The following is a 13,205-nucleotide window of genomic DNA, read 5'->3' as shown; positions in this document are numbered from 1 at the left end:
GGCTGGGGTGTGTACAGCTACCCTACTGTACAAAGATAGAATTCACCCTCATGGCTCCACCCACTTTTGTTTCTGACCCTGCCCAGGGTCATGTGACTCCCAGAGGTTGTGCAAAAGGGAATGCTGCCCTCTGCTGAAAAATGCTTTCTCATTTGTGCTATACGTCAATCTTGCCTTACCTGCCCTCTTTTTTAATTTATTTTTCAAACAGGTACAGCTCAGTTCAGCTGCTCGGGGACCTCCTCTTCTATATTTCGGGAGTCACAGGGAAGATGACAACGGAGACGGCTTCTGAGGACGACAACTTTGGAACAGCCCAGTCCAACAAGGCGAGTGCTGTCCTTTCCTCTCCCAGCTGCTTTGAGAGCAAACAGCTGGAGCCCAGACTAGGCAAGACAGTGGATATTTGCAGTGTTAGAAACTCAGGTGTATAAGCCAAATGGCACCTTAAACTTAGGTTACGGTTGCCACAACAGATTTCTATGATTCAATTGTCTCGGCTACATTGCCTGACTGTAGCTTGCTCTTACAACAGTTCACTTGTCCCACTATGCAAGGAGGAGAAACACACACAGTGGAAATGGAAATGGTATTAGCTATGGACTAGGGCAGAGGTTTTTAAACTGCGGTTGCCAACCCTGACACCCAGAAATCTCAACGTGCAGTGGTACCTTGGTTTAATAACAGCTTAGTTTATGAACAACTTTGAATAAGAACACTGCAAACCTGGAAGTAGGTGTTTCGGTTTGTAAGCTTTGCCTTGGAAGCAGAACATGTTCCACTTCCTGTTGTGTGTGTTCCTTTTGTAAACTGAGTCCCCTATTGCTTTGGGAAAGCACGCCTTGGTTTAAGAACAGACTTCTGGAACAGATTAAGTTCGTAAACCAAGGTACTTCTGTAGGTCGCAATTGGAACTGCACCAGTAGCAAAACACACATGACACCTGGGGAATTAACTACTCTCTTTTTTCCTTTCTTTTTTAAAAATAGCCGCCGCCAACTTTATATTAAAAAACCAGTGCCTTTTGCTTCACTGGTAGATCTTTCCACCCAAAAATTATTGCTTTCCCTTCTTTGGGGGCAGGGAATGTGAAGAGATGAACGATATGATTTGAGATCTCCCAATGAATGCCTTCCCTAGTTTGGCCCTGTAGTATGTTTCTTGCTAGTGTGAAGCGCAGTGGGCTTTATCCAGATAAATTCTCCTCAGAGGAGAAGACCCATAGAAATCCATGCATCTTATGTTGCTGTTGCCGCTCGTTTGATTTCTTACCTGCCCTCCACCATGAGCTCCCAGGGCGCTGGTTACAACAGTTTTAAAGAAATACAATATTAAGAATGGTTGAAGCAGTTTGGAGTCATAAGAACAGCCTGCTAGATCAGGGCAGTGGCCCAAGCAAGGTGGCATCCTGTTCTCACAGAGGACAAGAGCCCTCACCCCTCCTGTGGTTTCCAGCAACAGCATCCTGAAGTATTACAGCCTCCAAGTGTAGAGGAAGGGCATAAGCATTTTGGTCCGTGGCCATTGATAGCCTTGCCCTCCAAGAGTTTGTCCAATCCTCTTTATAAGCCATCCAAATTAGTAGCCATCACTGCTTCCTGCAGCAGTGAGTTCCATTGTTAAACTGCATACAAAGAACGCATACAGTTTCAGTGGGTCTACTCTCAGTGTGTCTAACACTGGATGCAAACCAAAACTTGTTTTCTTGGCTGCACCTCTTTTTTTTTTTTTTAAAAAAATAACACATTCTTTTTATTTTTCCAGGCAATCATTAACGCGCTCGGAGTGGAGAGGAGGAACCGGGTGCTGGCGGGGCTGTACATGGGCCGCTCGGATACGCAGCTGGCCGTCCGCCAGGCATCCTTGCACGTTTGGAAAATTGTCGTCTCCAACACGCCTCGCACGCTCCGCGAGATTCTGCCGACGCTCTTCAGCCTGCTCCTGGGATTCTTGGCCAGCACCTGTGCAGACAAGAGAACAGTTAAGTCTTGGGGCCAACCAACTTGACTCTGCCACTTTTTAGGTGTTAACAGAGTTTTGCTTTATGATTCTGCAACGCAGGGGTGCCAACTTGAATAAAATATTGTGGGGGTCCAGGTAAGCCCCGCCCCCCATAATTGATCACATGGTGCAGTACACACACACACACACACACACACACACACACACACACACTATTTGAATGGGAATGTCCATTGACTTTGTGGGGGCCCGGCCCCCTCAAATATTTTATTGTGGGGGCCGAAGCCCACACGGCCCCTAGTACTTGGCTCCTACGCCACAATGTAGTGTTCATTTGCACAAAATTGGGACTGTGGGGATCAGTGCTAGATCGGTTGAATTTGTGGATGTTCTGCTATGTATTCCAGTGGGACACAAGAGTCTGTTCGATTTCTGGGAGCAGGTTAGGCATGTGGGATAAAGGGAGACCTCAGCCCCTCATAATGCGTAGACTTTACGCACGTGTAAAATGGTTATCTTCTCTCTCTCAAAATCTCCAAATGAATCTGAACTTCAATGTCTAAAATCCCTGTTGGAGGACAAGGATCCTGAAATCACGTTAAGGGTAGCCAAATTCTGTGCAATTGCCATAAAACTTAGGGAACAAGCTGTGCTATCATAATGATTAAGGTTTTAAATGATAATTTTAGGTTATATGTTAATGACTAAGTTTTAATTTATATATTTTTTAACTGTTGCTATATCTGTATCGTCCCTGTTTTACCTAATTGCAAATTCAAATGTATCCCTATCGTGTTTTATGATTTCCTTGATATTGTATGTGGGCTGGAACTGGTCTGTGACTGAAATAATCAAATTCAAATTTCCCCTCTCTCTCTCATGGAGGGGTTGTTCCCTCTTTATCTCTCTACTTTTCCTCCACCTTTCTCCTCATCCTTAAAACTTGGAATGTGAGCTACATGAGGCAGCGATCTGTTGCTACTCAGTCGATAGCAGATACCAACCTATCAGGTGGTCTGTTTCATGCAGCATAGGAGTCTTGCCTTTGTTGTGGTGACACCGCCCTTTGGAAGCCCTTCTTGTTGAATATCATACAGGGGTCTCTTTTGTTGCCTTTCCGGCACCTTCCTTCCCCAACACAACTTTTTAGGTAGAGATTTTTCAAAGCCTGCATCTGTATTGGAATCGTTTAGCAGATGCTGTAATTGTTTCAATTTCCCCCACCCCTTCTTTCTATCACATGTTCTATCACATGTATTTACTGCCCTGGGCTCCTTCAGGAGGAAAGGTGGGATAGAAATGTAATAATAATAATAATATTTGGAAAAGCAAAATGGGGCATTCACAGTGAATAAGAGCGGGGACAACCAGCCCTTCCAAGTGCAGTTTTTTTTTGCTGCTTTTAAAACCTTGTGACCGGCTGTTTTGACACACCTAAAACTCTATATCGGCAGATCGCAGCACGCACATTGGGGGACCTTGTCCGGAAGCTGGGGGAGAAGATTCTTCCAGAAATCATCCCCATTTTGGAGGAAGGTCTGAGGTCAGAGAAGAGCGACAAGAGGCAAGGAGTCTGCATTGGCCTGAGTGAGATCATGAAGTCCACCAGCAGGGATGCTGTAAGTTCTTGCTCACAGCAGCGGTAATTTGGAACCTGGTGGGCTGGGCTGCTTTATTTATTTTAGTTGTCTTTATTATTATGCTTTACATAGAAACCAAAATAAAAAAGAAGGAGGATGTAGTTAACTTAAGGAATGCCAGAAGATAGTAAATATCCAAAACCAAAATCAGACATGAAGCAGATTTAACATATTTAATCAAATTCAGAGTTCCAAGCAACAACTGCTCTAGTAAATTATGAAAAGATTCCGTTTTTCCACAAGGACATTCTCTGTTTATTAACCATATTTCTAAGTTTACCATGTTCAAAACTTTAGTTATCCATTCTCTCATAGAGCCTTTTCTCCTTTTCTCCCCATTTTGGCAGATAATAATTATTGAAGGAGTCAGGAAATGTATCAATTCCAATAGTATAGTACTTTGGGGTTGTGCGGGTGGGTCAAAGACCCTCGACTATTTCTGCAGCAGGGTCCCTGTCTCCAGCGTCAGTCGGCATGAAAGGAGAGCTTTGTAGCCCCTGAGAAGTCTTCTCTCCCTTTGTGCTGATTGGAGCCGATCAGAGCGAAAGGAGGCAAACCAACCACTGAGGATGGGTTCCTAGGGTCCTTCTGGAGAAGGTGCGGGGAGAACACTGAGAAGAAGCTGTTCTGTAGGCTCCAAAGCTAAGGGACCCTGAAAACACCAGGTGCTTCAGTTTCAAGGCAATTGTGTGCATGTGTGGCACTGTGGTCTAAACCACTGAGCCTCTTGGGCTTGCCGATCAGAAGGTTGGCAGTTCAAATCCCCGCAATGGGGTGAGTTCCCGTTGCACTGTCCCATCTTCTGCCAACCCAGCAGTTCGAAAGCACACCAGTGCAAGTAGATAGATAGGTACCGCCGTGACGGGAAGGATAATGGCGTTTCCATGCGCTCTGGTTTCCGTCACAGTGTTCCGTTGCGCCAGAAGCGGTTTAGTCATGCTGGCCACATGACCTGGCCACATGATCTGTGGACAAACGCTGGCTCCCTTGGCCTGAAAGCGAGATGAGCGCCGCAACCCTATAGTCACCTTTGACTGGACTTAACCATCCAGGGGTCCTTTACCTTTTTACCTCTTTCTATTATGTACAATGGAACTTCACCGAAAACACAACTTTGCATAGGTTTCCTAGGAGTCGATTGCACCTTTCCCCATGTGGAAAGAAACCTTCCAGAACCCTCCTGAACTAATCAGAATAGGAAAGATCTCTAGACATCAATACTTTCTGTACTATGAAATGAAAACTTGACTGCACCTTTCCCCTTGTACTCGCCATGGAAATCCACCCAGCAGTGGTCTTCATCTGCCCCCTTTCCAGGTGCTGTGTTTCTCAGAGTCTCTGGTCCCAACAGTGAGGAAAGCTCTGTGCGACCCGTTGGAGGAGGTCCGGGAAGCAGCCGCAAAGACCTTCGAACAGCTGCACTCTACCGTCGGGTACCAGGCTCTGGAAGACATCCTGCCCTTCTTGCTGAAGCAGCTGGTGAGCGCATCAGAAGTTCTTTCTCTCTGTGTCCTGTTGAATTAGGAAATATATGCAACAGTAGCGCTCCTTATTTTGAGGTGCTGCAGAGAACACCCCAAAAATAACTTCAGAACTTGGAAGGTGGACTGATTGATGAAAGAGAAGCGGGAACCTCTGTGTATAGAGACAGTGAATCTCTGAATGTCAGATGCTGAGGACCGGCATCATGGCTTTGGGGACTTCCAGGGGCATTTGGGTGCTGGAAGATGAATCGCTGGGCCTGGATCAGGGCTGGGGAACTGGGAGTTAGCAGAAGTACAGATTCTCCCACCATTGGCTTAAATGGGTCCCCAGCAACACCATTCTTGACAACTTATGTCTTTGCTGTTGGGGATGGATCTGGCAGGTGGAGAGGGTGGGGCAAACCTCCCCCTGCAGTTGCCAGACTATCAATGGAGCTGATGAAATCCGATTTCATGTTTAAAGTGTTTTTAGCTTCCTGGACAAAGGGATGCGGGTGGCGCTGTGGGTTAAACTACAGAGCCTAGGACTTGCCGATCAGAAGGTTGGTGGTTCAAATCCCCATGATGGGGTGAGCTCCCGTTGCTCGGTCCCTGCTCTGCCAACCTAGCAGTTCGAAAGCACGTCAAAGTGCAAGTAGATAAATAGGTACCGCTCCGGCAGGAAGGTAAATGGCGTTTCTGTGCGCTGCTCTGGTTTGCCAGAAGTGGCTTAGTCATGCTGGCCACATGACCCAGAAGCTGTACTCCGGCTCCCTTGGCCAGTAAAGCGAGATGAGCGCCGCAACCCCAGACTGGACCTAATAGTCAGGGGTCCCTTTACCTTTACCTTTCGCTTCCTGGACAAGTAATGCTTACAATAATGCTTGCAGTGGCTGTAATGGCTGTACATACAATGGCTTCTTTCCTTTTCCTCCTCGTAGGAATGTGAAGAGACGTCGGAGTTTGCTCTGGATGGCCTTAAGCAGGTGATGGCTGTGAAGAGCCGAGTGGTGCTGCCTTACTTGGTGCCAAAGGTATGTGTGTGAACACTCCCCCCTGCCCCACCCTTTATGTAACCTTTGAAAGGTGAGTCCCTCTCAGCTCAGTTCCTGGATAAGCAGTTGCAATAGCTCAGTTGGATAGAGCGTGGTGCTGATAATCCCAGCGTTGCAAGTTTGATCCCCAAATGGAACAGCTGCCTATTCCTGCATTGCAGGAGGTTGCACTAGGTCAGGCTTCCTCAAACTCGGCCCTCCAGATGTTTTTGGCCTACAACTCCCATGATCCCTAGCTAGCAGGTCCAGTGGTCAGGGATGATGGGAACTGTAGTCTCAAAACATCTGGAGGGCCGAGTGTAAGGAAGCTTGCACTGGATGAACCTCAGGGTCCCTTCCAACTCTATGATACCTTAAAATATCTTAAAACTTTTCAAGCACTTACATGGAAATCTCAAGGTTTTCGAAAACACATATTTCCATCAGGAGTGAGGAATGTCTGACTGGCTCTTGGAACTCTCCTCCGTCCACACCCCTCACCAGCCCTAAATTTACACCCTCCTTGAGTGTTTTTGCCTGGCTGGACTGTGCCCTTGAACTCTGACACTGCCTGGATGGGCGACAGAGAGAGAAGGGTGTGTAGAAGCTAGCCTACTGTTTAAAGGTATAATGTGTGTCTTGTTGCCCTGCCCACTTTGGCCTCTGGCCCCTCCTACCGCTGACATCTGGCCCTCAGGAGGGAATGTGGCCCTCAGGTAGGGAAAAAAATCCTACCCAGGTGTAGGTGGACCCTCCAGAGCAGGCATAGGCAAACTCGGCCCTCCAGATGTTTTGGGACTACAACTCCCATCATCCCTGACCACTGGTCCTGTTAGTTAGGGATGATAGGAGTTGTAGTCCCAAAACATCTGGAGAGCCGAATTTGCCTATGCGTGCTCCAGAGGGCCAGGATTTGGCTGCTTATGTATTTCCCACTTTTCTTACGAGGAGCCAAAGGTGGAGTGCACGATTCTCCTCTCCCACTTTTATCCTGACACCCATCCTGTAACGTAGGTTAGGCAGCATCTGGCCCAAGGCCTCTATGTGGTGATGCACAAGAGATAGGGATGGCCACCAACTCGGACAGCTTTGTAAGGGAACTAGACTTCGCTCGCAGAGGATAAAGCTTCCAGTGACTGCCAGTTGTGATGGCAGCGTTGCTGCCCCCAGAATCGGAGGCAGTATGCTGGGGAACATGGCTGGGAAAATGCTAACAGGCTCAGGTGCTGCTCATCGGCTTTCTGTATGGGAAACAGGTTGCTAGACTAGACAGGCCATTGGTCTGATCCAGCAAGGCTCTTCTTGCAGCATTCAGCGAGGTTGTGGGCAAGCGGAATTTTTATTTATATATATATATATATATATATATATATATATATATATATATATATATACTTTTCAACATATCATTTTCAACAGTAATCAAACATGTTTTAACATCTTATACATTTTTTTTTTTTACTTCCATCAATCTCATCTGAAAATTTTCCAATCTAATCACTAAATACACATTTCCCACTTCTTCAATCACATTTAGCTCATAACTCTGGTCCCGCAGGTTTCGAATCCTTCCTGTCATTTTATCTCATTCGGCATAGTCCATTAATTTTGTTTGCCATTCTTCTTTCGTCGGAATCTCTTCTTGCTTCCATTTGTCTGGGGTCAGCGTCCAGGCTGTAGGTCAGACAGAGCTGGGGGAACCTGTAGCCTTCCCATTGTTGTCAGACTCCATCTCCCATCAGCCCCAGGCAGGGAGGGTGGGAGTTGTAGTCCAACAACATCTGGAGGGCTGCAGGGTACCCCACCCCTGTTACAAGTCAGCAGTTTAAAGTATTCTTCTCATTTCTAATTTCTTGTTTCCCTTAGCTTATTTCTCCTCCTGTAAACACCAGAGTCCTGGCCTTCCTCTCATCTGTAGCTGGCGACGCTCTCACTCGGCACCTTGGCGTTATCTTGCCTGCCATGATGTCGGCGCTAAAGGGGAAGCTTGGGACTAACGAAGAGCAGCAGGTAAGAATGGTTTTGGAGATAAAGATGAGCTGAAGCTATTCATTTTATCCAATGTGCTGTTGTAAACAAAAATTGCCCTTTTCCCTTATGGGGTATCCAAAAGCCCATATAGAGTCCTTACATAGGTTCCCTATTGGTAGGAGAGAATAACAGAGGCCAACCAGAGACTATTGAGAAGCAAAGCAGCTAGCAAGCTTGATCTTTATTGATCTGTTGCAACAGGTTGCTCCCCTCACTCGCAGGAGAGGAGGAGGACCCGAAAAATGGCATGCAAAGCCTTATAAAGACTTTTGAAATTCCCATCCTGTAGATCAAGACCACCCCCAGAAACATCATACCTACATCACAGAAAAGGCAGTCTAAACAGATATTTGAATATTGTTTTTCTTCTGTTGTTGTTTATCTCCTGTCTGGCGGGTTACTTGATTGGATCGCTTGGGGAGCCTGGCCAGTCTTTTGTAATGATAAATGCTTAGTTCCTGGGCCAGGTCACAGGCTCACACCCTATTCAAACACAGAAATACCCTTAAGACAGGATTTGTGAAGGAAAAGACAATGGGGAGGCTTTCCCACTTTGACCTTGCAGAGAAAACATTGGCTTAGTTTAGGAATCAAAATGGTTCCAGGTCGGTCTTCCTGTGCTGATCTATGTACGTGCTTGGTTGGTACACTTAGGAACATTACCATATATCTAAGACCATAAAATTCCTATCACAGTCCTCAAGGTGGCTTACATGGTTCACACCTCCTCCTTTAATCCCCACAACAACCCTGTGAGGTAACTTGAACCTTGGTCTCTCCCAGGTCCTAGTCTAACCACTACTCCATGCTGGACCCCCAGCTAGAGTCTGGCACTGATAGGAATTCTAGTCCAAAGCAGCAGTAGCGCACTGGGTTGGTGAAGGATGCTGGCAGTGATGTTGCAAGTAGAAGGTGGTACAGGAACAGAGAAGCTGGGGAGGGACAGAGAAGACTGCCAGTCACTGAGCTGCCAGTCGGTCATTGCCAGCGATAGAGGATTTGTATCATTTCTGTGACATCATTACCATTACCACTGAATTTATCAATTGCTTTCTAAACCACTGTCTCAAGGTGATTTACATATAAGATGATTGGAAACCATCAAGACACCAAAACAACCAATACATTTAAAATAAGGCTAAAACCCAACAAGGGGGCACTTGTGGTAAAGACCCATTCATTCAGATGGGAAAACCTGTTGGAACAAAAACGTCTCCAGTTGTTTCTGGAAAGTGCAGGTAGTGGATGCTTGTTGTGTCTCGCCAGGAATGTTGTTCCACAGAACAAGGATGGACACACTAAAAGTCCTGCTCCAAGTTACTCCAGAGGAGTCTTCTGAGATCTTTGGAACGTGGTCTGCAGGAGTTTCTCCTATAGGGTCTATAGAGAGGTGGTCTCTCAAGTAACCAGGCCTTATATTTTAAGTGCTAGCACCTTGAACTTGGCCCAGTTGTAGATTGGCAGCCAGTCTAAGCAAGGGGTTATGTCCCAGCAGTAGTCTGGCCCCACAAGCAACATAGCCATCATATTCTGTAGCAGCTGCAGCCCTGGGGCAGCCCCACAGAAAGCGAATTGTAGTAATCTAACCCTAAACATGTCGCTCCACCACCACTGCCTTTTGGTCTTCATATGTCCATTGAACTGTGCGACTAAATCCCACCTTTAAGAGGGCTCACTAAATGGGGAGAAGAGGTCTATTTCCTTTAGGCTTTGGGCAGCAAGGTGAAGGGATCTCTGGCGTGCTATCTTAGGAAGGACTCATTCCCAGCATAAAGTTGCGGCCAAAAACCAACAGGACACCCATTGCTTTCCCAGGAAATGTCAAACTGCCAGGTGGTCATCCTGTCGGTGGAGGATGAGGCCGGGCAGAGGATTATAATCGAGGACCTGCTGGAGGCGACCCGCAGCCCCGAGGTGGGGATGAGGCAGGCAGCCGCTGTCATCCTCAACATCTACTGCTCCAAGACGAAGGCCGACTACACGGCCCACCTGCGGAGCCTGGTCTCGGGCCTGATCCGGCTCTTCAACGACACAAACACTGTGGTTCTGAACGAAAGCTGGGATGCTCTCAATGCCATCACCAAGGTAGGAGCCAGTTGCTTCTGAGAGGATGATGATGCTGTGATTGGTTCGGGGACATTAAAATTGAATTAGATAAATTAAAATTGAATTGGTTAGATAGAGTTTGGTTAGACGCTCGGAAGAGGTGATCTCTGATCAATCAGTTGGTGGATTTTTACCGTGTTGTGTTTAAGACAACAGCGTTGTAATGCTATTATACAAAATAGCAGTATCAACAAGAAAGTTGATTGCATTGCCAAGGACAAAAGGTTTGTACCTTGCACCCTCTTGAGGGTGTGAGCAACGTCTGAATGTTGTTGGGAAGTTCTGTAATCAGGGATGCAGGGAAGGCAGCCACCACCAGGAAGGCCCTGTCTCACATCATCACCCGCCCAGCAGAAGCTCAAGTTGGAATAACAAGCAGGACAATCCCCAGCAGATCGGAGTGCCTGTTCTACCTCCGCTGTTGGCTCCTAGCTGTGATGGATATGCTTTGCCTCCACAATTGGAGGCAGCAATGCTTATAAAGACCAGTTGCTGGAAACTGCAGGTGGGGGGGGGGGCGTCCTGCTTTTGGGTTTCCCACAGGCATCTGGTTGGCCACAGTGAGAACAGGATGCTGGACTAGATGGGCCATTGGCCTGATCCAGCAGCAAGGCTCTTCTTATGTTTTTACGCTGGAAGCAGTACACCCCTGAAATACCAGGTCTTCCTTGTGAGCTTCCAATTGGGGCATCTGGTTAGCCGCTATGAGAACAGAATGCTGGACTAGATGGGCACTTTTTGTTGTTGTTTAGGGCTGTACAGTGGTACCTTGGGTTAAGAACTTAATTCGTTCCGGAGGTCTGTTCTTAACCTGAAATTGTTCTTAACCTGAAGCACCACTTTAGCTAATGGGACCTCCCACTGCCACCATGCAATTTCTGTTCTCATCCTGAAGCAAAGTTCTTAACCCGAGGTACTATTTCTGGGTTAGCGGAGTCTGCAACCTGAAGCGTCTGTAACCCGAGGTACCACCATATCTGCTAATCCTAGTCCTATCTCTGCTTCTTCCCCCAGAAATTAGACGCTGGCAACCAGCTGGCTCTCATAGAGGATCTGCACAGGGATATCCGTATGGTTGGCAATGATGCTGGTGGAGACCACGTCCCTGGGTTCTGCATTGTGAAAAAGGTAAGAGCTCTGAGCTCCGGTGGGACCCTGGAAGGTTATGGTGATCCCTGCTCTGTTCTGGGTTTTTAATCATTGTTCATTTTTCTGTTTTTATTATTGTTAAGCCCGCAAAAATCTCTCGAGAAGAGTTCAAGGCAGGGCTGCCAGCCTGGGTGATCTTTGCCTTCTTCTGGCCCTGAGAGGGAGAGAATTGCGGTGGTGGTGGTGGTGGTCAAGGGCAGTGGCACCCTGGGGTACACCTTGAATGATGGTCAGGGATGCCGCAGGCAACACTGGCCTCTGTCCTTCTTTCCTTCCCTCCCTTCCTCTGATGCCCTCTCGCCTCTCTGCCTCCCAAAGGCTTGCACAGTTGTGTGTTGCAGCAGCCCTGGCTACAAGCTCCTCTTGGTGCCTCTGGGGCAGGTCAGGGGGTGCTTCCCAGGCCCCTATGGGGCAGTGTGAGGAGGCACCTCTCTTTGGGGCAAGGACGGGCAGCTCAGGGACCAGGGACGGTTGCAGCAGCTGCCTGGAGGACTCCCAAGGAGAAGGGAGAAGAGGCTGAGTGAACACTCCACAAGGGAGGGTGTTCAAAAAGGGTGAGGGGCTGCCAGCTCTGCAGGCAAGGGGTGACATAACTGGGATCCTGAGCCCCACAGGGGTGCCGCAGAAAGAATGGAGTTGGTTAAGGGAGCCGTGGAATCAAAAAACGTTGAAAACCTCTGGTCAAGGGACTTCCTTGAAAAGGCAAGCAGGATGATTAGTTGGCTGACTAGAGCAGGGATGGGAGACATCTTTCAACCCAAGGGCTGCATGCCCAGTGACGGGTGGGTGGAGCCAGAGGCAAAAGTGGGCAGAGAAATGGGTGCAGATTGTACCATTGCTCAGGAAGCTAGTCTTACCCCCCCCCCATGCCCCTCTCTGTCCTCCAGCCAGGCAAGAAAGAGACATGGTCAGAATTCAGGGACACTTTCCAGCCAGGCAAAAAAATACTCGAGGGTGCAGAGCAGGGTCACTGAGGGGTGAGGCCTGGGGAAGAGGGCGTGGCTAAGGGGGGTGCAGGTCCAGGGGAGAGTCCTGAAAGCCAGCCAGAGGAGCCTGGAGAGCCACATTTGGCCCACACACCTGGATGAGGGACACCACTGGAATCGCAAAAGAAAATCCCTCTCTGGTCAAGAGAAGGGAAAGCAAACAGTGAGAAGTGAATATGGCCCGCTTAGGAGCAGCCCAAGGTCTCCCTTTTTCTGCTTCCTTTCCCCCACTAGCTGAGCAGAGCATAAAGGAACTACTACAACAACTACTACTACTACTACTACTATTATTTCCCCTCTTTATTTTCAACTTTCTTGGGCACATGAAACTAACCACAATTACCGTGAATTTCTGCTTAACCCTCAAGAAAGAAGGGCATTTTCGCTGGCCAGATTTAATTCAAATCCATCAAACCTCCTTTGGGGAAGGTTCTCAGGCAGGGTGGAAGGAGAAAGAACTTGCCCATGTGAAGACCACCTGGTGGAAACCCTTACACATAGGGTTCTTAATTGTAAACTATATGCTGATCTCCGTCAGCAATTTCTAGATCAACTCTGTATCCCCAAATGGAAACCAGAGTTGGAGGTCATACATTTTCTATTACTGGGGAATGAACAGGAGCTCACCGGGTTAGTGGCTAAATATCTCTATTTGGTTTTTTGTCCTTGAAATACACTGCAGACGTCTGATCTCCCTGGAGACCTAGAGATGTGACGATAGACTGCTCTGCCTCCTTCCTTTTAGCAAATGTTTTGTGCCACTGGGGTAGTGGTAAAGCTGTATTGATTTGTTTTGGATGTTTGTATGTGATGCCAATAAAAGGTTTGATGATG

The 13,205-nt window shown here is 47.6% G+C and overlaps 1 protein-coding gene across 1 annotated transcript in view; it reads left to right on the top strand.

Moving 5' to 3' along the window:
- The window catches only part of GCN1 (GCN1 activator of EIF2AK4), a 61,458-nt gene that overhangs the window by 40,429 nt on the left and 7,824 nt on the right, over window positions 1-13,205 (top strand). Inside the window, exons 43-50 of the mRNA XM_083417500.1 lie at window positions 212-329; window positions 1,765-1,980; window positions 3,417-3,581; window positions 4,920-5,081; window positions 6,007-6,099; window positions 7,966-8,109; window positions 9,946-10,215; window positions 11,251-11,364. Of these exons, the coding sequence (XP_083273626.1) occupies window positions 212-329; window positions 1,765-1,980; window positions 3,417-3,581; window positions 4,920-5,081; window positions 6,007-6,099; window positions 7,966-8,109; window positions 9,946-10,215; window positions 11,251-11,364 (1,282 nt within the window). The remainder of the gene's footprint in view (window positions 1-211; window positions 330-1,764; window positions 1,981-3,416; window positions 3,582-4,919; window positions 5,082-6,006; window positions 6,100-7,965; window positions 8,110-9,945; window positions 10,216-11,250; window positions 11,365-13,205) is intronic.

The sequence above is a fragment of the Podarcis tiliguerta genome (assembly GCF_965153285.1).
Source record: "Podarcis tiliguerta genome assembly, chromosome: 16".
In the NCBI taxonomy this organism is placed as follows: domain Eukaryota; kingdom Metazoa; phylum Chordata; class Lepidosauria; order Squamata; family Lacertidae; genus Podarcis; species Podarcis tiliguerta.
The sequence above is the reverse complement of the archived record's forward strand: the minus strand, read 5'-3'. Positions and strand labels throughout refer to the sequence as shown.